We start from the raw sequence: 23,147 nt of genomic DNA on the forward strand, positions 1-23,147 counted from the left end.
TCATTTGATCCAGCAATTCCATTACTCAATATTTACTCAAAATAATTGAAAGCAGGGACTCAAATAGATACTTGCACACCAGTGTTCACGGCAACATTATTCATAACAGTCAAAAGGTAGAAATAACCCGAATGTCCATCAACAGATGAATGGATAAACACCGCATAGTATATGCCTATGGTGGAATATGACTCAGCCTTATAAAGAAGTAAAATTCTGATATACACTACAACATGGATGAACCTTGAAATCTTATAACAAATGAAATAATCCAGACATGAAAAGACCAATATTATATGATTCCACTTAGATGAGATGCCTAGAACAAATTCATAGAAATGGAAAATAAAGTAGAGGTTACCAGCGGTTGGAGAGGAGGAATAGGGAGTTATTATTAAATGGGTACAGAGTTTCTGTTAGCAATGATGAAAATGTTCTAAAAATGGACAGTGGTGATGGTTGTAGAACATTCTAACGTACATAGTGCCACTGAATTGCACTTAAAGTGGTTAAAATGATAAATTATGTGATATGTATATTTTACTACAATAGAAAAAATTACAAAAAGTTACCAGTGGGGAAAAGGAGGGATTAGAGAAGACAGGGATAACAGCACGACTTTTCTCAGTATACCTTGTTTTTCATATTTGACTTTGAAAATGTATACATATTTTATATAACTAGAAAACAAAATTAAATCTTAAAACAATCCCAAAAATGGAATGTAAAAAAAAATGAAGCCAATTAATCTAAGCATATATCCAGTTTGTGGCATTACCACACAGAAATGAACTATTCCAAGTGACTTTTGAACAGAAAATTACTGTATACTATCAGTAGAACATATCCTAATAACAAAAAAGAACAGCAAAAATATCTTAAAGTGTTTTCAATAATGGCATTGTTGGGGTAATGTTGATACTGTTATTTTGAAAGGGTTGAGTGTATACAGTGGGATAGAACCAGCAAGTATTTATAACGATATCATTGAGAACCAAGATTTTCATTGAGGGAGAAAACAGTGAGTGATGTAAGACTGATGAGGTTAAGAATGTCTGTAATCTTGAATGTAAACTGAAAGCATTATTATGAACTGTGTGATGTGTTTATCTTAGTTTACCTTTGAATATGTGTATATCTATAACTATACATTTATAGCAGCAGACACTTCTGTCATCCAGATTGTCTGAAACGGGAAATATACAAGATAGCCAGCAATATGTTTTCATATTCTACAGTTATAAAGCTGTCAAAATTTACTAGGGTTATGTCAAAATAACACATGATCTAACATGACTATGTTCCTACTGGCTGAAGAATGAACATTATGAACTGAACAATAAGAATAATGACATCAAACCCAGGAGTTCATTATAATATATTTTTAACAACAATAGGAATAATGACCTCAAACCCAGGAGTTCATTATAATATATTTTTAAGTATATTGATTGTTTTTGGAGGATTCTAGGAAACAAACAAATCATTTTGAAAAGTGGTAAATAAAGGAAAGACAAGTTCAAGACCAGTCTGAGCAACATAGTAAGACTCCTTCTCTACAAAAATTTAAAATATCAGCTGAGCATTGTGGTGTACATCTTTAGTCCTAGCTACTCCAAGGCTGAGGCGGGAGGATTGCCTGAGCCCAGAAGTTCGAGGCTGCAGTCAACTATGATGGCACCAGTGTGGTCCAGCCAGGGTTAAAGAGCAAGACTCTGTCTCTGGGGGGAGGGAAGGAAGACTTAAGCATACCTTTCCTATATGAACTGAACCTCGGAGTAACTAAATAATTGATTAAAGCAAGTTTCTCTGTATAAAAATACTCCAGCTAAAACATTAAGAAGAAATGATAGAATTAAAATATCACAACCCCTAAGGAATTTTTGGATCAAGATGACAGTAATTAATGGCTGATAACACCACACACAAAATATAGACTTTTTAATTGTATAACTCCTGATCAAGGGCATACCACTATCTGTGAAAGAGTTTTGCCAAAAAAAAAAAAAAAAAAAAAAATATATATATATATATATATATATATATATATATATATATATTTTAACCTAAACTTGAACAAGCCTCTAGATCTAACCACTAATTTTTACAAACTACAAAGAATTGTGGAATGTGTAGATAGACATGACATTGAATGCAATTATCAAAGTCCAGACTGAAAATACAACAGCAAACATTAAGGTTTTTTTTTTTTGAGAGTCTCCATCTGTTGCCCAGGCTAGAGTGCAATGGTGTGATCTCTCACTGCAACCTCAGCCTCCCAGGTTCAAGCGATTCTCCTACCTCAGTCTCCTGAGTAGCTGAGATTATAGGCACGCGCCACCATGCCCCACTAATTTTTGTATTTTTAGTAGAGACGGGGTTTCACCATATTGGTAAGGCTGGTCTCGAACTCCTGACCTCATGATCCACCCGCTTCAGCCTCCCAAAGTGCTGGGATTACAGGCGTGAGCCACCGCACCCGGCCCACATTTGGGTTTTTTTCAATGAAAAATTACTAGAAATAAAAGAATAACAGTTGGTCAGGGAAGTTGTAGAATAAAAAAGACTGCCACATATGTCAATGGCAGTGGGCAGACCTTGTTTGAATCCAACTATAGGATGCAAACATTCGATAAAGATTTCTTTATTTAAAAAGAAAAGTTTATAAAACAATCAGGAAAAATAAAAAAGATTGAGGATCTCAGGACAACTGCTAGCCCAGATAATTTATAAAGATTAGATAACTGACTCATTTTTGTTTGTTTCTTTCCTGATAAGGCAATATGTATTAGATATACCAGAGTGGAAGGAAATATTTTTCTTACATCTATTTGGCTTTTTAAATATAAACATATAAAAACCAAAATGATTTATAATCCTACCATTTATATAACTGATTATCTTATTATCAAAAAAGTTATGCATATACTAGCATATGTGCATTTTTATTCCTTTTGTGGTTATGTGTTTATATCCTTTTTAAATATATCCTTTTTATGTACCTAAGCAGCTATATACTATACTGTAAACATTGTTCTTTTCCTTCGTCTTTACAATATATTTTGGGAATAGTTCCATATCAGAATATAGATCTGCCTTTTTGTAGCCATTGAAATGCAAAGAAAAACAAAGAATATGGATCTGTCTCATTTTTTAAAAAATGCTGTATAATCTGTAGCATGAATTTACTATAATTTATTCACACGCTCCCTTAACAACAGGCATGTAAATTATGTTAATTTTATATGGTATAATGAGTATCCTTATATGTACATCTTGGCACAGTTTTTCGAGTGTATCCATAAAGTTCCTTGCAATGAAATTATAGGGCAACACAGGGTGTGGTGGCTCACGTCTGTAATATCAGCACTTTGAGAGGCTACAGCAGGAGCATTCCTTAAGGCCAGGAGTTTGAGACCAGCCTGGACAACATAGTGAGCCCTCACCTCTATTAAAAATAAAAAAATAAAAGTTTGGTATGGTAGTGTGTACCTGTAGTCCCAGCTACCCAGGAGGCTGAGGTGGGAGGATCATTTGAACCTGGGATGTCAAGGCTACAGTGAGCTATGACTGCCACTACACTGCAGCCTGGATGACACTGTGAGACCCTGTCTCAAAAAAAAAAAAAAAAAAAGAAAAAAAAAAAAAGAAATTACAGGCCAAATCTATGTGCTTTTTAAAGGATATTTTTGAATTGTCCTCAAAAAGAGGCTTCACCAAATTACCATCCAGGGTATACAAGATACCCATTTCTTCATGTCCTTACCAACAGTGGCTCTCATCAAGCTTTGGTGGAAATGCTCTCATACTGATACATTAATGACTAAAAGTCATGACATACTTGCTTAGGTTGTAAATTGCCTCCCTCTAAACTTATACAGAGAGAATTTAGGGTGTTGTCTCAGCTTGGTTCCAGTGTTATCCAAGCCATTAACCTTTCTTTTGCCTTAGATTGTCACATTGCGGTATTTCAGTTAAAAAACAAAAACACAGGCCGGGCGCGGTGGCTCAAGCCTGTAATCCCAGCACTTTGGGAGGCCGAGACGGGCGGATCATGAGGTCAGGAGATCGAGACCATCCTGGCTAATACGGTGAAACCCCGTCTCTACTAAAAAATACAAAAAACTAGCCGGGCGACGAGGCGGGCGCCTGTGGTCCCAGCTACTCGGGAGGCTGAGACAGGAGAATGGCGTGAACCCGGGAGGCGGAACTTGCAGTGAGCTGAGAGCCGGCCACTGTACTCCAGCCTGGGCGGCAGAGCAAGACTCCGTCTCAAAAAAAAAAAAAAAACAACTGGGTATTTTTTTTTTTTCTTTTTTGAGATGGAGTCTTGCTCTGTCATCCAGGCTGGAGTGTAAAGGCGCAATCTTGGCTCACTGCAGACTCCACCTCCCGGGTGATTCTCCTGCCTCAGCCTCTTTAGTATCTGGGACTACAGGCGCCCGCCACCACCCTGGCTAATTTTTTGTATTTTTAGTAGAGATGGGGTTTCACCGTGTTAGCCAGGATGATCTCGATCTCCTGACCTCGTGATCTGCCCACCTTGGCCTCCCAAAGTACTGGGATTATAGGCGTGAGCCACCGCGCCCAGCCACAACTGGGTATTGCTTTTATAGACTATTGAAATCTGCCTTTGGAAACCATGGATTTGCGGTGTTGTTATGGTGAATGAATTAGGTGCATAATACTAGTTGTTAAAAAATGAACTTCACACTAGGTACACCTTGAAAAATTATTCCAGAGCTATAAGAAGAAAAATATGATGGGTCATTGCTCTAAAGAAAGGTTTTAAAATGTAAATTTGTACTTAATGTATAGGACAGTGTACCCTAACCTCCTCCTTGCTATTCCTGAGGGATCTCTTCTAACAAGGGCTAATGCTTCGCCTAAGCCATGAAAAGCCTGCTGTGAGCACTCCCTGTTCAGAGTCAGAAAAACACAATGAACTGTTCTATCATTTTAGGTTCTAGGACAGTGTTCTCTTGCTTTTCCTTGCTCAGAATGGTCCCTTGCTGGGGTAGCATCAGAATGAGGATTTGGTGCAACAGTTCTGCAATAGGAAGTAGGTTCCCCTACTATCATGGTTTTCAAGCTTTTTTGACTGCAGCCCATAACAAGAAATAATGTTTTTCATCATAACCCAGTAGGTATACTCACAGAGACACATTATATTCATAAAAAATTTCATAATGTTTAACTTTATGTTAATAGCATTTATTCTATGTTATTTGATCTATTTTACTTCTTTTTAAAAAATGCTCATCACAGTCAACCAAACTGATTTCACAACTCCTTCAAGGAATTTGACACACAATTTGAAAAACACTGCATTGTAGAATATTTTAGATCTCTTCCCAACCCTCAGAGTCAGATTTATTTCAAGATGGCCCCTGTAAGACAGCTTCAAGCATGTGAGTGACTTTCTTTTTTCTTTTTACTTCTTTACCATTTACCGTGACTCCCAAATAAGTGACTCTTTTGGCTTATTTGGTAACCATGCTAATTTCTAAACATAGAACCTAGAGCATTTACATCAGACCCATCCAAAGCTTGTGTTTTAACCTCGCTTCTCTCCTTTCTTTTTTGGTTCATTGATTATGTTTTCTATTGCTATTGGTTCAATCTGTGTTCCAGGCAGTGTACAGGTATTGAGGCACCAATGGTGAGTAAAAGCAAGCATGCATCCTGAGATATATTGGGAATGAAAGAAGTTAATCCAAAAGCACACAGGAAAATTTTTTCAAACTTTGATAAATTCTGTGTAAGCATATGGCATTGCATGTAACAGGGGAACCACATTTAATATGGAGTGTTGGAAAAGGCTTCTGTGAGAAGTGACACTTGAGCTGAGACTTGAAAGGTGAAAAGAATATAACCAGGTACTGGACAGCATCGTGAGTGCAGGCACAGGTCACACCACATCACAAGCTTCTAAGGCTGAAGGGGGCCTGAACTGCTAGTTGGAGAATGGAAGGAAAAGATCTTCAAGATAAAGCTGGAAAAATAAACAGGGCCAGACCTCACAGGTTTCTGTAGACCATGGAAAGAGGTGAAGGTTATTTTGAGCCTGGATGACATGATAAAACTCACATTGTAAAAATATAACTGCAAAGTAGAGAATGGATTGAAGAGGTCCAAGATTACGCAGACAGAGCTATGAATAGCCTATTGCAATGGTCTGGGTCAAGCATGATGGAGTAGGGTTGGAACAGGGTGGTGATCTTTTATTAGTTATCTTCCTTACTGAGCACACTTTGCAATGAATTTCAAATACACTGGGACCAGACTTGTTAATTTTGGAGCTATCAACTAAGAAATAAATAAGCCATGATATCCCACCAAAGAAAGTTGTAGAAATGCTATAGTGAGGCTGTGATGAAAGGTTGAGGTACAAGGAAGCTCTTACTCATTTTAAAAAATCAGATGATACGACGTTGAATATTCTAGATATTGCCCAATTGTTTTATGTTCACATATTTTACTGGGCATAGTTCTGGATAATAAAATATTTATCTTCTCTCCCTCTGAGAATTAAGAATCTGAGATGGAGAGTTTTAGCTCTGACGTACCAAAGGAGAAAGATGATTTTTAAGAGTCAAATGTGCCTCCATGATTAAATAAACTTATATTTCTACTGGCCAAGGAAAACATGTTGCCTCTTGCCTGGGCCTCTTCTGTCTTTGATTAATAATCCCCTGCACATTCAAACATTGTTATTAACTTGCCACAACTGGCACCTTTATCACTTTGTTCTTTGAATAAAAACAGCTTAACCCAAGTCCCAGTAAAAATGTTCATTCATGTTGAATTTAAGAAATATATTCTGCTCCCTTGGAGTTAAATGGAATAGTAGGAGAAGAGTCCACTGGTCTGTTACCAGGTTTCTGAACTACACCTGGCAGCCTAACGTAGTCAACAGCAGGGAGTGAATCATCTGCTCTGTATGCTAACCAGGTCTGAGTAGGTGGTTTGCATTGGCATCTAATTATGTTTATGATTAGTACTCTCTTCTCCTGACTTTTGGTACCAAACCCTCACCCACCTCATTATCCCTATCCCATCTGCCACTCATCCCAAAAGGCCTTGCTTACATCCCACAATCAATCATTCTTTCTATTACATTAGCGGGGAACAGCCTGAAGTGCAGCAGGTCCCAGCCATGATTACAGTTTCACCAGTTCAATATTGTTTACTGAATGGCCTGTAAAACACAGTGAACATAATGTGTGTTGCTGCAGTTGGAAGGCTTATGTACCACATTGCCTAGAACCAAGGAACTTTCCTCATGCCCAATACACCAGTGGCAGAGATGACCAGCCAGTCATCGCATTGAGATGAAGAATAGTATCTCCCAAAAGGCAGTACCAAACATATGTTTCTCAGGCTTTTACAAAGCACTTTTTGAGTTTTGTTAGACAGAGCTTAATTTTTCCAAGACATATTCTGTGTGAATCAGTCTTCAGTGATAAACAGAATTTATTGAACTATCGGGTGCTGTTAATGCTCATTAGGGTGTTACCACCTCAGATTAATGCTTCATCGAATTTCTTTTTTTCTGGTGTAAGTATCCCTTTTCTTCTTTAGCACAATGATAATTATAAAGAAGAAAATGTACTAAGTGCATTTCTCCCATCATTGATATTTTACATTTATTTCCTCAGCAAATAATTTGTCATGAGGAAGTGATGTGCATCCCTGGGCACTGCTTGCAGGCACTTAATTCTTTGATTCAAATGAAACTTTAAAATGTGATCTCCATGACGTTATGTCTAAAGAAACGTGTCAAAGCAGTGTTCATACAGAAAACTTGACTGTGGCTAGAAATCATGGCTGTGCTTTGAGGGAAACAAAATACATCACAGAGGTAGGAATGCATTTTTACAAGCTACTGTTTGTACACAGCAGAGGCCAGTTCTACTCTCTGTGTCTCATTTCCTCTTCTAATTCCTCATCCCTGCACTCCCTGATGTCTGATCCTGCCTACTTCAGTGACTAGGGGTCACTGCAGATGCGTGCACAGGGTTCTGTTATGGGATCTGGCCTCTGCCACCTTCTCCAGACGCAAGCTTCCCCCTCATACCTGTTACTCCAGCAAATCCAAGCTATTCTCCTTTCCACGCTTGCACTAGGTCCTTTCTCAAGTCTGTGCTTGCATGCATCCTATTTTTCTCTGGTATTTTTCAAATTTTACTTTGGCACCTGGAGAACGTTTGGGCACTACCATTTGTCATGTGTTTAACTTTGTGCATTTCCTCATGTGAATGGGAGCGTGGGACCAGCATCATGAGGAAAGACTGGGGTTGCACTTGCAGAGTGTGTCAGAGCCCACAAAGTCACTCAGTAGAAACATCAGGAGATGTTAGCGTTATTTTTTAGTTATTACTGTGATCACCATTCCTCAAAATTGAGCTCTGGTTTTACCTCTACTGAGAAGCTTTCCTTTACTTTCCCATCCCCAAGAGAGTGAATTACTTCCTTGTACTGTGTGCTTACTTCTTCATTGCCCTTCTTATATGTTTTCCTTATCATTAACGTGGGACATGATTCGTTATAATGTTGCTGGGCAATGATGTTGTTAGTATAGAAAAATGGGCATGAGAATGGTTCAAGGAGTTCCCATAGCTCATATTTTATGGGCCTTCTGCAATATACGGTTAGGATACAACCATTAGCAATAAATGGATTACTTGGGTTCATTTCATTTTCTGTGTTTTATCACCATATGAACAAACAGTTATTGAGTGCTCACTATAAGTCAGGCATGACAATAAGTATTATAATTACCCTGTTTGTTCATCAGGGTGATCAAATGTGGTTATTATTCTCACGTGACACATGAGGAAACTAAAGGCCTAAGGTGATAGAGCTAGTGATAGACCACCTACTCCCAAAGTCTGAGCTCTTAGCTCAAGAACACTCTGCTCTGATCTGTTGGGTCTCATTTGCCTCTGAGACTCTTTAATGTGTAAATATATTTGATAACTTTTCTCTTCTAATGCAATTCCAGGTATTCCTTCCAAGATGAGGAAGACATGTTCATGGTGGTGGACCTCCTGCTGGGTGGAGACCTGCGTTATCACCTGCAACAGAACGTCCGCTTCAAGGAAGAAACAGTGAAGCTCTTCATCTGTGAGCTGGTCATGGCCCTGGACTACCTGCAGAGCCAGCGCATCATTCACAGGTCAGTCAAGTCCAAGGAGACCGCCATGAACGTAATGCAAGGAGAGAATCCACAACTGGCTAATTCAGTAAATTCTTGTTGAACATGACATTTAATCCTCATTAATTCTTGCAGCAGTACCCTGAGGTAGGTTGATTGTCCTCATTTTGTAGATTTTTTAAAAGACTGAACACCTAGAGCTTAATTTGCCTAAGGTCACAGTAAACAATAAGATCACAATCAGTGAATTTTGGTACTATTTTATAACTAAGCTTAGACAAAGAGGAGAAAAGGTGGCATATGGAAACCTAATAAATATTAAATAAATAATTAAATGGAGGTTGCACATGGAGGGAAATAAATAGAATGAAAAGAAAGAAAGTTCTTTGGGAAAAAATTTGAGTCTTTCTAATATTCGTTGTCCTGCAGTCTATATTAAATTAATCCCTAATGTATGTACTGCAAATGGAGGTAGAGAAAGCAATAGCAATGCCTTCTGCATTTAGAGTATTTGTAGTAAATAAAGACATACAAATAACATAAGAATCCATAAAGCTATAGAGATAATGGACAGAAAAGGATAATACTTTATAGTAAAGAAATTTGTAGTTTTAATGATGATTTTATATATAGTATCTAATTTGATCTCTGAAATAACCTGAGATAAATGATCAGAGCAGATATAATTAGACTAGAATTACATATGAAAAAATCATGGCTTGTCTACATTAAATTATCACCCGGATTTACTTATAAGAATTGTAAGCATATCAAACATCAAAACAAATCAACATTAAAACAACTACTGCTTACTGGTTGACGACTTACTATGTGCCAGGCATTCCTAGGTACTTTATGTACATTAGTTTATTAAATCCTGAAAACTCAGCAAAGATTCCCCATTTTATTATAATATTCCCATTACACAGATAAACAAACTGTCTCAAAGATTTGCCAAGGACAAATAGCTAACAAATAGTGTAGCCAGGATTTAAACCTAGATCTCTCTGACCTCAAAGTCAGAATTCTATGATACCAATTCACATTACTTACACATATGAAATGTATGTATTGATTATACATCATTAAATGAAAAATCAGTACATATGACTCTGCTGCTGTCATCTCCAATCCTTGAAGAATTTGCTGAGATTTTAAGTACAATTATGTCTCAATTAGTAAAATGTTGGCTAGATAAAATATTTGACCACAATCAGTTGCCATTGACCTGTAATTTATTTTTTTAAACCTTTATTTATATTCTATTTTTTTTTTATATAGAGATGAGGTTTCATCATGTTGCGCAGTCTGGTCTCCAACTTTTGTCCTCAAGTGGTCCTCCTGCCTCAGCCTCCCAAAATGCTGGGATTACAGGAGTGAGCCACTGTACTCAGCCTATAATTTATCTTGATGAGTACAGAGCCTATAGATGAAGATGAAGCATCACAATTTATAGATTCTCTGTGCAGGTACCACAGGCCAGTTCTTTTATTTATTTTTATTTTTATTTTGTTCGGCCTTGGCCCTCTACATTTAGTTTTTATTTAATGTTCCTTCTTTGGAAGGGCCTGTTTGTATTGGAAATGTGCTCTTCAGGCACCAGATAAATGAAAGCAGACCAGTTAATCATATAGGATCTCAGAAGTGAATTTGCACACCTGGTGTTTTTTCAATAACTAGAAATCCTGTTCTCAAGAACTCATCTTCCCATACTGGTTTACTGGTCCCTCATAACTCTTTCTGAGGAGAAACTCTTCATACCTGTTAGTCTATGGAGTCCCTCTCAAAACTTTCATGCTCATTCATTCTCCCAAAAATTGCCAACCACAGCCTATCTTGGTTGTGACATCACAGATACCAGAAAGAAGGCAGTGACCTTGAGAAACCAGCATGGCCTGAGAGCCTTTTCACTCTCTCTCCTTTTCCTGTTTGAAATTGGGTTCTGTCCCTTCTTTCTTTAGGCTTCATGTTCTTGGTCATCAAAAGACCAGTTCTCTGAGCATTTTCGCCATGTGTTTAGAACTGTGTTCCAAGAGGAATTCAGGAGGGAAAACCTACAAAAATCTTAATACAATTTTTCCCCAAGGAGGTTACTAACACCAAATACTGTTTTTCTGTTCTTTCCCTCTCTTTTGTTCTCATCATCATCATCATTTTGCCACTTAAATCATAAACCAAGGATTAACCTTCTGGCTTTTTGCCCTTCAATCGCGCCCACAGTTATTACTTAGTTCCCATCCTCAGAAGAGCCTTCTTGTACTGAAATGTCTCCTCACCATGGTAAATGTATGGAAGGCAAACACGATGACATTTTGAGTGCAGTGTTAAGTTGAGGTGACATCCTTCTGGCATCAAAAACTATTCAGGTGTGTTTCTGTAGCCTCTATGCACCTCTCCTCCCACCTCCCAGATGTTATATTTTACAGGCTCTCATACCCTTTTGTACCTCTTCTGAGGAGCTGTGACATTTTGGTGTGTAATTAATTCATTTGTCTCCTTTACAAAATTGTGAACTCTTCATGTTTTGCTTTTCATTGTATGATCAGTATGTGAAAAAAAAAAAAAAAAATGAGCCACATGAATGACTGATTGACCAGAAGTTCAGGCTTACAAATAAGAAAGATTAAAATATAGGACATTAAATCCAAAGGTCTCAGACCTACTTGTACCTTGGTCTTTACATTAATCATGTAATTTATCATCCAAACCAAGATACTCTGAGAGATAAAGAGGATGCTATTAATATTAATAATGGCACTGGGAAGAGTCAAAAGCCATCAATAATCTAGGCAATTCAGGACCTATGTCAACATCATTAAGGCTTTTCAAGGCAGTGTTTTTTGGTCTTTTATTTTTTGTAGAGAAAGGGTCTCCCTATATTACCTAGGCTGGCCTTGAAGTCCTGGGCTCAAGCAATCCTCCTGCCTCAGCCTCCCAAAACTCTGGGATTACAGATGTGAGCCACCATGCCGGCCTTCAAAGAGACGTTTTAATTCTGACAGTGTTCTGATTAACCAGGATTTTCTGCTCTCAGAATACCAGATATCAATTTGAAATGGTGTCAAATAGCTTTTTTAAAAATGTGCATGGTTAAAAAAAAGCAGTGATCCCCTTGTCTAAGGAATTTAAATGATAATAATTCTGGCATTCTGAGACTAGGGTTCCTGGGCCAGAAAATGCAAAAAGCAATACAGAAGAGATATAGGCTTCTGAATACTGTAATTCTTTTAAAAATCTCCTTCTTCAAAACAATCAGCCTGATTCATGTTGTATTTGACTTCAAGATAACAAAACACCTTTTAGTTACTTAGAAAGATTAGATTGTAAAATACATGCTGAGTTCCTACAAATTAAAAGTGAGAATGACAAAAAGCATCAGTCAAAGTACAGTAAATCTCCCGGACAAGGAGAGGCCATCTGCATAAAACTGAAGATATAAAATACGTGACTTCCTACTTTTAGATTAAAATCTACATTTTGCCTTTGGACATGGTAGAAGATTCAAAATTACCCATAAACAGTCAGCAATACATGGAAGTAGGAGCAGCAGTAGGCTGCTGTTTGCTTAGGGCTTCCTGGGTACCAGGCTGCCTGCTAAGCACTTGTTGTGAGTTATTTCAGTCTTCCCATAGCTCCAGGAGGTTGGTGGTGCTTTGTCCCCATTTCACCGTCAATGAAACTCTGGTTCTGAAAAATTACATGCCCGTGGTTGCATGGCTAGTAAGTGGGGAAAGCATCATGTTTAGGAAATGCAGAGCTCTTCACCACTCTCCAGCCTGCAGATGTTCAGCGTGGTTGCAGCTCTGAGGAAAGCACAGGACACGTATGCATGACCACCTGCCTCAGGCACCTACAGATGGAAGTGGCACATGTGGAACAGACAGACAGAGAACAGCCTAAAACTGGAAGCTAAACTGTGTGAGAAAGACAAGTACTTCAGAGAAGATGGTGTGGAGTCACAAAACAAGTTTCATGAGAGCTCATACAGAGAACAGCCTAAAACTGGAAGCTAAATTATGTGAGAAAAACAAGTACTTCAGAGAAGGTGGTTTGGATTAAGAAAACAAGTTTCATGAGCGTGCTGAGGATGTAAAGGGGACTTTTAACAGCCAAAGCACACAGGAAGTCTAGCCTAGCAAGAGGAGTTCAATGGATGAAAGTCCCCACTTGTTTCCCTGAGTTAACATAGGAGGGGCTCCTTTTAAAATTCTGTTTTCACTTCAGTTTTTCTGCCAGAAATGTCTAGTGTAGTGATTTAAAAAAAAAAAAAGAAAGAAAAAGAAAAAACATAAAATCTGTTTCTGCCATACATCCCCATTAAGACATAAATGGAGTTTTATTTTGTGGATGTTTAAAAATCCATGGACTTGAACTTTTGGTCATTTCCCAAAGAGGTAGAATATTCAGCTAGTTCTCTTCAATTTCAGAATCTTTCTTTTCTATAGTTGTTAAAGACACAGGGTTGCATAATAACCGTTAGGTTTAAATTGTGCAATTAGACAACTTTCTTATTAGTCAAGAAGTCAAACTTTTTGTGTGAGTACAGCTTTAGTTTCCAAAGAATGGACAGTTTGAAGCATAATACTCTCTTTTGCTTACTTGAAATCTGCAAATAAATGCTTTAAATTATGGACAAAGTGATTATTTGCTTTTATTTAAAAAATAAGGAAAACAAAACTCATTACAATCTCTTCTACAGGGTTAGAACTATTCCATTTGTTGATTGCCGCAGCCTCTCCAATGAACAATCTGGTGGAAAGTAATTATTTAATATTCTATTTCAAAGACAAATTTCTGTTTACTCCCTTGTCAGATCTTAAAGAAGACTCAATTATGAATTTAAGCTAATGAGATGGATTGTATGGGACAATTAAACAGTAAATCATCTTGGGTCAAAATACCGTTTGAGTGGACGGTTAATTGTTTTTCCCTCTGGGAATTACCCCCCACTATCATGAGGTTATAACTCACTGTTTTCTAAATTTTTATAGGAATGAGATAAAAATCTAATTAGAGCAATTTGTGCCAGTAATTGCAGTACGATAGAGAGAGCTGCAAACATTTCATTTCCTATTGAGTATCAAAATGTTGAAGAGAAATAAAAGAAAATGTATGACTGTCTAGAAAAACACAGGATGGTAGTATTTTTATTTATCACCTTTGCTTTCTTTGCTGTACTCACTGGAACCAATAACTGATTCCAGATTCATTTTAGGGACTGTATAAGATGTAGATAGAAATTATTTCTTACACATGACCTCTTGGGCTGGAGTAGCTGCTTATGAGAAGTTCCTATCATTCTTCTAGAAATCAGTAACTTGACAGTGAAGAAAAAAATTTTAGGAATAATGCTTCTAGTCCAAGTATTTATTCAAAAAATATTTCTTGAGTACCTATTTGCCAGTGTTCTGAATGCCAGGCCCCCATGGGGAACAAAACAATCCCCCTATCATGTGAAGTTGTTAATATCATAGTGTGAAAAAGTCAAGTAAACACTTCAACATTAATATCAAATGTTGTGGCATGTGCCATAAAGAATGAAAGCTGTTATGTGCATATCCCGAGCTATGGATGTGTGCCTGCATGCATGTGCATGTGCGCGCGCGCACACACACACACACACGCACACAGACACACACACACAGAGTATACTTAGCTGCATCTTCCCAATGCTCATGGTTATATCTCTAATTGTAGCCTCTGGACCATGATATTCTATATAAAAAGCTGTTTCCCTCTCCTATACTTAAGCCCTCATGGGTGGATACTACACCTCACTTATTTACAAACCTCACTTATGTTTTAATCTCCAGCAACTTGCCCTGGGTCTAAACTAGAGTGCTTGCTGGATAATTCAATGACTGAACAAATGAATGAGGACAGTATGTATATGTAACCACTGGGAGAGTGCAGAAGGTACAGGTTGCTGTGGAGGATGTCATCTTCACCAAGTTCTCAATTTATTCCACACATTCCTCTGTGTGTCCACAGCATGTGGGGTTCTGGGCTGCCTTTCCACTATGCTGGATTAGTTTTGTATGCTGTGTAACCAATTCCCACAGACCCAGTGACCAGAAAGAACATACCTTTATCAGCTCGCAGTTTCTTTGGGTCAGGTGTCTGGGCACAGTCTAGTTGGATTCTCGGCACAGCTGCCATTAAGGTGTCAGCCAGAACTGGGTTCTCTTCTGGAGGCTGAACTGGGCAAGCATCCACTTCCAAGCTCAGTCAGAATGCTGGCGGAAGGAATTTCCTTGTGGCTGTAGGACTCATGGTGGCTACTTTCTTCAAATTTAACAAGGAGAAGAATACTGTAGAGTGAGTTGGCTAGCAAGACAACAGAGTATATATACTTGAATAATGATGTATAACATTGTAACATAACTCAGTCACAGAAGTGAGACTGTCACATCTGCCATGTAATGTCAGTTAGAAACAAACCGTGGAACCAGCCCATGCTGAGGGGCTGGAAATTATGCAAGGGTGTGAACACCAAAAGCTGGGAATCCTGGGGTCACCGTACAGTCTGTTCACCACGTTTCCTCTAAAGAAGTTGCACTGCATCACAGTTCGATACCAATTTCTTCTATGACCTTAAATATAGTCCTGAACTTCCCTGTCAAGGAAGAAGTGAGGAGGTTTCAACTAGTGATCAGAAATGATTCTTTTATATCTAAGACTCTAGGATGATTTCCTCTCTGCCCTGGTAGGCTGCTCTTCCAAGTATGACCTCCTCATTGTTCCTCTGCTCTACCACACACTCGTTCCCCTCCCAGAAGGCTGCCCAACTGTAGTGACCTGTCTAGAGAGCCTGTGATAGTGACTTGTGATAAATGGCTATTAGCACATTTACCAATCAAGGTCTTGTTTGCAATTTGGTTGTGGGCCAAAATTATGTTTGTTTTAACTGAGGTCTTTAGCTTATTTCAGGCAGAGATCTGGGCTGGAATGTCACCTTTGTGTCTAATTCTCACACACTGTACTATCTTAGCAGTCACATTTTATTTTCTTGAGATGATAATTTATAGGAAAAAATAAGAACTTTCTGCAGCTAATCATTTTAGTCAATGATCGCTGAGTGACAGGTAAGCTCCTAAGAAATAAATTTGCCAACACAGTGACACCTCAGGTTTCTGAAGCATGTGGGAATGAGTCATCTGGAGAGATGTTTTTCTTTTTTTTTTTTTTTTTTTTTTTTGAGACGGAGTCTCGCTCTGTCGCCTGGGATGGAGTGCAGTGGCCCGATCTCAGCTCACTGCAAGCTCCGCCTCCCGGGTTCACACCATTCTCCTGCCTCAGCCTCCCGAGTAGCTGGGACTACAGGCGCCCGCCACCTCGCCCGGCTAGTTTTTTGTATTTTTTAGTAGAGACGGGGTTTCACCATGTTAGCCAGGATGGTCTCGATCTCGTGACCTCGTGATCCACCTGTCTCGGCCTCCCGAAGTGCTGGGATTACAGGCTTGAGCCACCGCGCCCGGCTGAGAGATGTTTTTCTAATTCCTGGAAGTATTTATTTCTTTCAGCTCATCAGAGTTTTTTAACTAATTTATACTACAAAGTACCTATGTCACTTTTTAAATGACTTAACAGGTGCTATCACTTATTGCTTATACCAAGAACTGGGTACTGTGCTAATTGGCAGGTTCCACACCTAACTTCATAATCAACAATGCTCTGAGGGGAATAAGCAACATGCCAATATACAGTCAGTCTATGGGGACCAGATTCAAATGTAGAATTACCGTCTTCAAAGGCCCCGTTCTAAATATAGATGCCCTTACTTTCACTCTTATAATAATAAGATATCCTCAAGATCAGATGAGCTGTTCAGTGCTGTTTACCCAATGGTATAAAACTTCACTTTAGATACATATTTTAGTGGGTAGGTACTATATGTTAAATTGTGCTCCCTCAAAAAGATTTGTTGAATTCCTAACCTCCAGTGCCTCAGACTGTGATCTTTTTTGGAAAGAAGGTTTTTACCCAGATAGTCAAGTTAGAATGAGGCCACTAGTGTAGGCCCTAATCCAGTATGACTGGTGTCCTTATGAAAAGAGGAACTTTGGACACAGAGGAACGTACACAGAGTGAATACGATGTGGATTGTAGAGAGGCACAGGGAGGAGGACAGGTGAAGATGGGGGATTGGTGCGATGGGTCCATCAGCCAAGGAATGCCAGAGATTGCCAGCATACCCACAGAGGCTGCAAGATGCCTGGGAGGAGTTTCCCTGAGAGGTTTCAGAAGAAGCATGGGCCCTGCTGGCATCTTGATTTTGGACTTTCTACCTTCAGAACTGTGAGAAAATAAATTTCTGTGTTCTTCAAGCCACTGTTTGTCATACTTTGTGACAGCAGCTCTAACAAATGAATGTAGTAAATACATTTTTATTGTTTTCTTTGCTGCTAATATTTTCATCTTTGCTTCGCTAGTAGGTGCTACTCAGAGCACCTTCTGTCCTTACTCTTAACATGCTGCTTACAATACATTATGGGATAGAAGACCAAGTGACAAAACTTGTTAGTATTGTTTGTGAAATTAAAGTAATCCAAGAGAATATTCAGTAAGTCAAGTCCATTGGCTTTAGTATATGGTAACCTATTTTAATGATGCCAGAGACTATCTTTGCTTACTTTTGTATTTCAGGTTTGGGAAGATATTTTCAGTATCTGTGGCTTTTTTATACCATTTCTCTTGCTCAAGGTGTTTTGTTTTGCTTTTATATATCTATTAGGAAAGTTAAATCTTTTCCATTTTACCAAAGCTACATGTCCAGTATGAGAAAACTTAAAGTCTAAAAATTATGTGATTACTTACACTGTGTGTGTTCTATTTGATGCTGGCTTTCTTTCATGTGTTGATAATAGTTTCTGTTTGTTGCAGTGGAATAATAGACTTTGGTTTTAGGCTATCATCTGTGGGCATTAAGAAAATGCCCTTTCTTTTTGTTTTGGTAAATCTTCTTTTCAGTAGACCACAAGCCCTTGCGAATGTTCTCTTTTTCTAACTCTCATAGCAGAAGGGCCACTTGAGCCTCAAAACAAAACGGCAGTGCAGTAATGAGGGTATTAGGTTGATGTGTTCTATTCAGCACCTGCTCCCGAGCTACCGAATAATGAATGAGCATGAATTACACATTGTGAAAACAGGAGAATCTGCCTTCTTTGTGTTGTATGCATCAAGCAGTTTCAAAAGGGCTTTGCAATTGTGTTTCTCACACAAAGCCACGCATTTGTGAAAACCCATGTGAAAAGGCAAAGAGAACTGCTTGTGTACAGGTTAACATTTAACTAGACTGGCAGAGCTTTTAATAATTTCTATTAGGTTAAGGGTTTCGTTAATATGCAACCTGTGATTTGGTCCAAGTTCTATTTCACTTTGCCCAGAATACATTATAATATAAAGCTTAAGCTTTATTCTTTCAGGTTTAGTTATTTAACACATAATATTGATCAATTATGCATGTTGGACACAGAGCTCTGAAAAGAGCTTTGAAGTATAAAACTATGGTTTTAGTCCTCTTAGAACTATGATATTTGGTAGGTTAGGCAAAGTAGACACATTTTTGACTTACAATATTTTGAGCTTACAATGGGTTTATCAGGGCATAATCCATTGTAAGTTGGGGGGCATCTATACAATGGCATAGATATATATAATGCATACAGTTTTATATCCTTTTAAGACATAATATGAGGATATTTCATTTGCTCAAACCTTGTTATGCAGTTTTCCACTGTAATATTCACATGTTGACAGTGAGGCTCTTTGCATGGTGTTTATCACCAGCATTGAACAGCAGCATTTGAATTACGTAGTGGCTCTGCCAGTTACAAGACGGGCAACTTGGGCAAGACACTCAGCATCGCTCAACCTCATTTGTTTTCTCCATAAAATGAAGATAGCTATACATACTTCACAGGCTGTGGTGAGGATATATTCTAATGAATATACAGTCTTACATAAAAACATTCAATACATTCTAGCTACTCATTTATATTAATTTATGATACCCATTTGCTTTGAGTTATCTTCTTTGCAATAAGCTGTGGGAAAAACTTACTGTTCCTTCTCATACTCCAGGATACATCATCACCCAAATCATTATACATTCTTATATAATGCAAACATTAAGAAAGAATAATAATCTCACTAAAAAGCAGAGTGTGGTATGTTAGCGAGATTAAGAGGCTTTGGAATAGTTACATCAGGGATCAATTTGTGAGCTGTATGACTTTAGGCAAATTAATAAACTGAATTTCTTTAAATTTTGTTAAATAGGTATAATAACATTATATATAAGAAAGCAGGAAAAATATGAGCAGCTCCTACAATAATGCCTGCAAAATCAGGAGTGCTTAATAAATGGAAGCCACACTGCGATTTTCCAGATAATTGTGAAACAACTATGGGCCATTACAAGGCCATAGGAAATTAGAAGTGAGGAGTAATTTGGAGGTTGACAAGCCTTACCTTCACCTAAAGGCAGAATTTCTTCTGCAGTCTCCCCAACAAGCAATCATCATACCTCAGGGATGGGATAGTCACTACCACATAAAGTAGTTCATTTTCAGACATGCGTAATCATTAGAAAGTTCCTCTGTTGGTTCACAAATAGCCTTATGGCTCAGTTGCTGCCTGTTGGAGTTTTACTAAGTGTGCAGTCAGGCAGGGCTTCCGCTCAGTAACCACCCACTAGTACTGTTGTACTGGTAATTTATGGACGGCAGCCATTCTTACTGGTCCATGTCCCATTCTGATTTGTGTTTATGCCATTTTTAAATGTTTTGGGTATTAACCCTGGTATCAGATAAACATGGAGTCTTGAATTTTTCCATAGTAGTGAATAACAGTGGAATAGTAGCATCAGATTTGTGTACCCCTGTGGTCCCATCTATGAAATAGGGATAATAATTGTATGTGGTTCATAAGGTTGTTTGAGGATAGTGTGGAATAAAGTATAAAAAGGGCTTAGTCTGGTTTCTCAAATATTGCAATAAATGAAATCTGTCATCATGATGCTGTCACAATGGTTCAATAATTGAAAACATCGATTCATCATTTAACATTCTCAGCTTATCAGTTTCTCACTATTTAGCTCTTCTTACACTGGACACTTCCTAATTATGTGTTCGATGTTTTCTGGAAGTTAGTTGAACAATTACTGTGTGCCAGATACTACACAGTAGTCCCCCTTGATGCATGAGGGATACATTCAAGACCCCCAGTGGATGCCTGAAACTGCAGATATTTCCAAACCCATATATACTATGTTTTTTCCCTTTTGTACATACCTGTGATGAAGTTTGATTCATAGAGTAAGAGATTAACAATAACTAATAATAGAACGATTATAACAATACGCTGGAGTAAAAGTGTGTAAATGAAGTCCCTCTCTCAAAGTATCTGATTGTGCTGTACTTACCTACTTTTGGACCACAGTTGACTGTGGGTAACAAAGTAAAACTGCAGATAAGGGGGGAATACTATACTACGAGTTTTACATGTGCCATTTAACTAAATCACTACAACTCTATAAAGTAGATATGATTATTGTCCTCAGTTACAGATGTGGAAGGCTGAGTCTCAGAAAGTTTTATTACTGACATGGTTTTGTTCTCAACAGAAAACCTCATAATGGTTTAAACAATAAAGAGATTTATTATCTTATAAAATCAGAAAACCCAGATGTGTGCTGGACTTGGAGGGTATCTTGATTGAACAACTCAAGAGTATCACCAGCTAACTGGATTTTTTTCATTCTCTTCTCTCCTTTCCATGTGGTCACTTCATCCTCAGCTTGTTCCTCCATGTGATTGCAAGCAAGCTGCCTGCTGCCCAGGGCTGCATGCTAAATTCTTTAAATCTAAAGAATCACACTCCTTCTCAAAACTTTCCCCAGGACAGCAAGGAAGCTTTTTCCTCAGAAGCCCACAGCGTAACTCTTTCTGATACTCAGTGGCTTAAATTGGGCCATCAGCCCATCTGTGAACCAATAACAGGGCCTGTGGGATGGGATAACTCTTACTTAGACCTGACTCACATAGTCCTTCCCTACAGTCAGGGTAGAGTAGGTTTCCCAAAGCACCAAAATACAGTGTGTGTGTTTGTGTATGTACATGCATGCACGCGCACGTGTGTGCATGTGTGCGTGAACGTGTGTGCTACAGGGAAGTGAAAACACCCAATTGAAAATTGAAATGATTAAGAGAATGAAGAATGCATATTAGAAAGGCAACCAAAATGACCATTAGTAAGCTGCACAGTCAAGATTTGAACCTCAGCCATTTGACTACAGAATTCAAACTCTTAAACCTCTACTATCTACTGCTTCCCAAATCAACCTAGAAATCCTTGGGGTTGGATAGGACCATTTGTGTTTGAGACTATTACCAACATTACTAAGTACTATACTAATATACTCATGCATATATATATGTGAAGAGTGTATATGCACACACATATATACATACACACTCATACACTACATACATACATACACTACACACAGTATAGCCTATACAGGGCTCATGTTTAATCTACATACACTGGCCTGGTCATATCAGTTGTATTTCAGTGCATTGGCTGATGAAGAGCTCATGCCTGAACTTTCCTGCTACTCTAGCCCCTTTTCCAATCTCCCCCTCATTCCCCACCCGCTCCCTTCCTTGACCCAGCAACTGAAGTGCTAACTCCTGGCCCAGGAGAGGTCCTTCAGGGCACTGCTCCGGGCTTCCATCACCATCCATCACCATCCCTTCTGATGACTGATGACTGTGTTGTTCTAGTTGTTAAATATTTTGTCTATCACCTCTGGCTATTTGTAGGTATATATACTTACATGGAATACTATATATGCCCACTATACTTCAGTAAACTTTAGTATGCTAAGCTCTAGAGAGTTTAGATCATTTGTCCAAGATTACATAATGAGTGACTGGGATTACAACCAAAGATTGTCAGGTACAATCTTAGGAGGATGATACCTAGTAGTCTTTAATCATCTAACCCTGACAGCTTTTCACTTCTGCCCCCTGTTCCAAACCGTTTTTCCTTATAATTTTCCCTCACTCCCTCTTAACATAGGTCTGTTTTTTGAGACCAATAGCCCATTTGTGACACCCTAAATAATATGTTACAGAATTATATGTATAGGATTTTTTCCCCTCTCCAGAACTTGGCATTGGCCCAATCTAAGAGACTGTTATGTGGCAAAGAACTAAATACAAACTATGGACCATCAGAAGGCCATGGGACACTGAAGGAGTTGACTTTGGCTTGGATATGCCAATTTCCTTGTTTGCTATTTTCATGTACATGTATCTGGTATAGGATTGCAGGGTGAGCAACTTGACTCCAGGGGAGACTCAATGAAGGGATATAATTAGCCTGTTAACTCCGCTAATGTCTTGTAAAGTCATTCAAGTGAGAATAGCAGATATATCAATTCTTCTTTGGATCCTGCCACAAGGAGCATTGTATTTCCACTCTGCTATTTATAGTTTTCACAGCTGGAATCAGCTGGTTCAGCAGGACATGGCTCTTTTTGTTTTATCAAACCAAGATGCAATGAAAAATTTCCAAAGTGTGTGTCTTAGAATTTCCCTTTATCACTCCCAAAATTCCGTAGTCCCTCTGAAATCATAGGCTCATAACAGGCATAAATCACTTCTTATTTATTACTCTTACTCATACACTTACTAGAAAGTCAAGTTTCTTAGTTGGCCAATGATAAATGTGGTGCATCTGGCACACAGGGTTTGTTTGGGTTGTTTTTGGGGTGGGGATATGTTGTTTTGTTTTGTTTTCTCTTCTCTTCTTAGGGGAAAAAAGACATGCAGGGCTTAGTATTCCAAGAATTTGAGAAACCAGGAAGCCAGGATTCGTTCATTTTTATGACAAATAGTTACTCGAGCACCTACTTTATTCTTGGGTACCTTTATGAGTCCAGGAGCTGCTGCATTGAACAATACAGAAAAGAAGTCAT

The 23,147-nt window shown here is 38.4% G+C and overlaps 1 protein-coding gene across 2 annotated transcripts in view; it reads left to right on the forward strand.

Annotated features, from left to right (window-relative positions):
* The window catches only part of STK32A (serine/threonine kinase 32A), a 151,318-nt gene that overhangs the window by 77,269 nt on the left and 50,902 nt on the right, over positions 1 to 23,147 (forward strand). For both annotated transcript variants that reach the window (XM_010383381.2, XM_010383382.1), the window contains exon 5: positions 9,008 to 9,181. In XM_010383381.2, the coding sequence (XP_010381683.1) occupies positions 9,008 to 9,181 (174 nt within the window). The remainder of the gene's footprint in view (positions 1 to 9,007; positions 9,182 to 23,147) is intronic.

Source organism: Rhinopithecus roxellana, chromosome 3 (genome assembly GCF_007565055.1).
Source record: "Rhinopithecus roxellana isolate Shanxi Qingling chromosome 3, ASM756505v1, whole genome shotgun sequence".
NCBI classification, from domain to species: Eukaryota; Metazoa; Chordata; class Mammalia; order Primates; family Cercopithecidae; genus Rhinopithecus; species Rhinopithecus roxellana.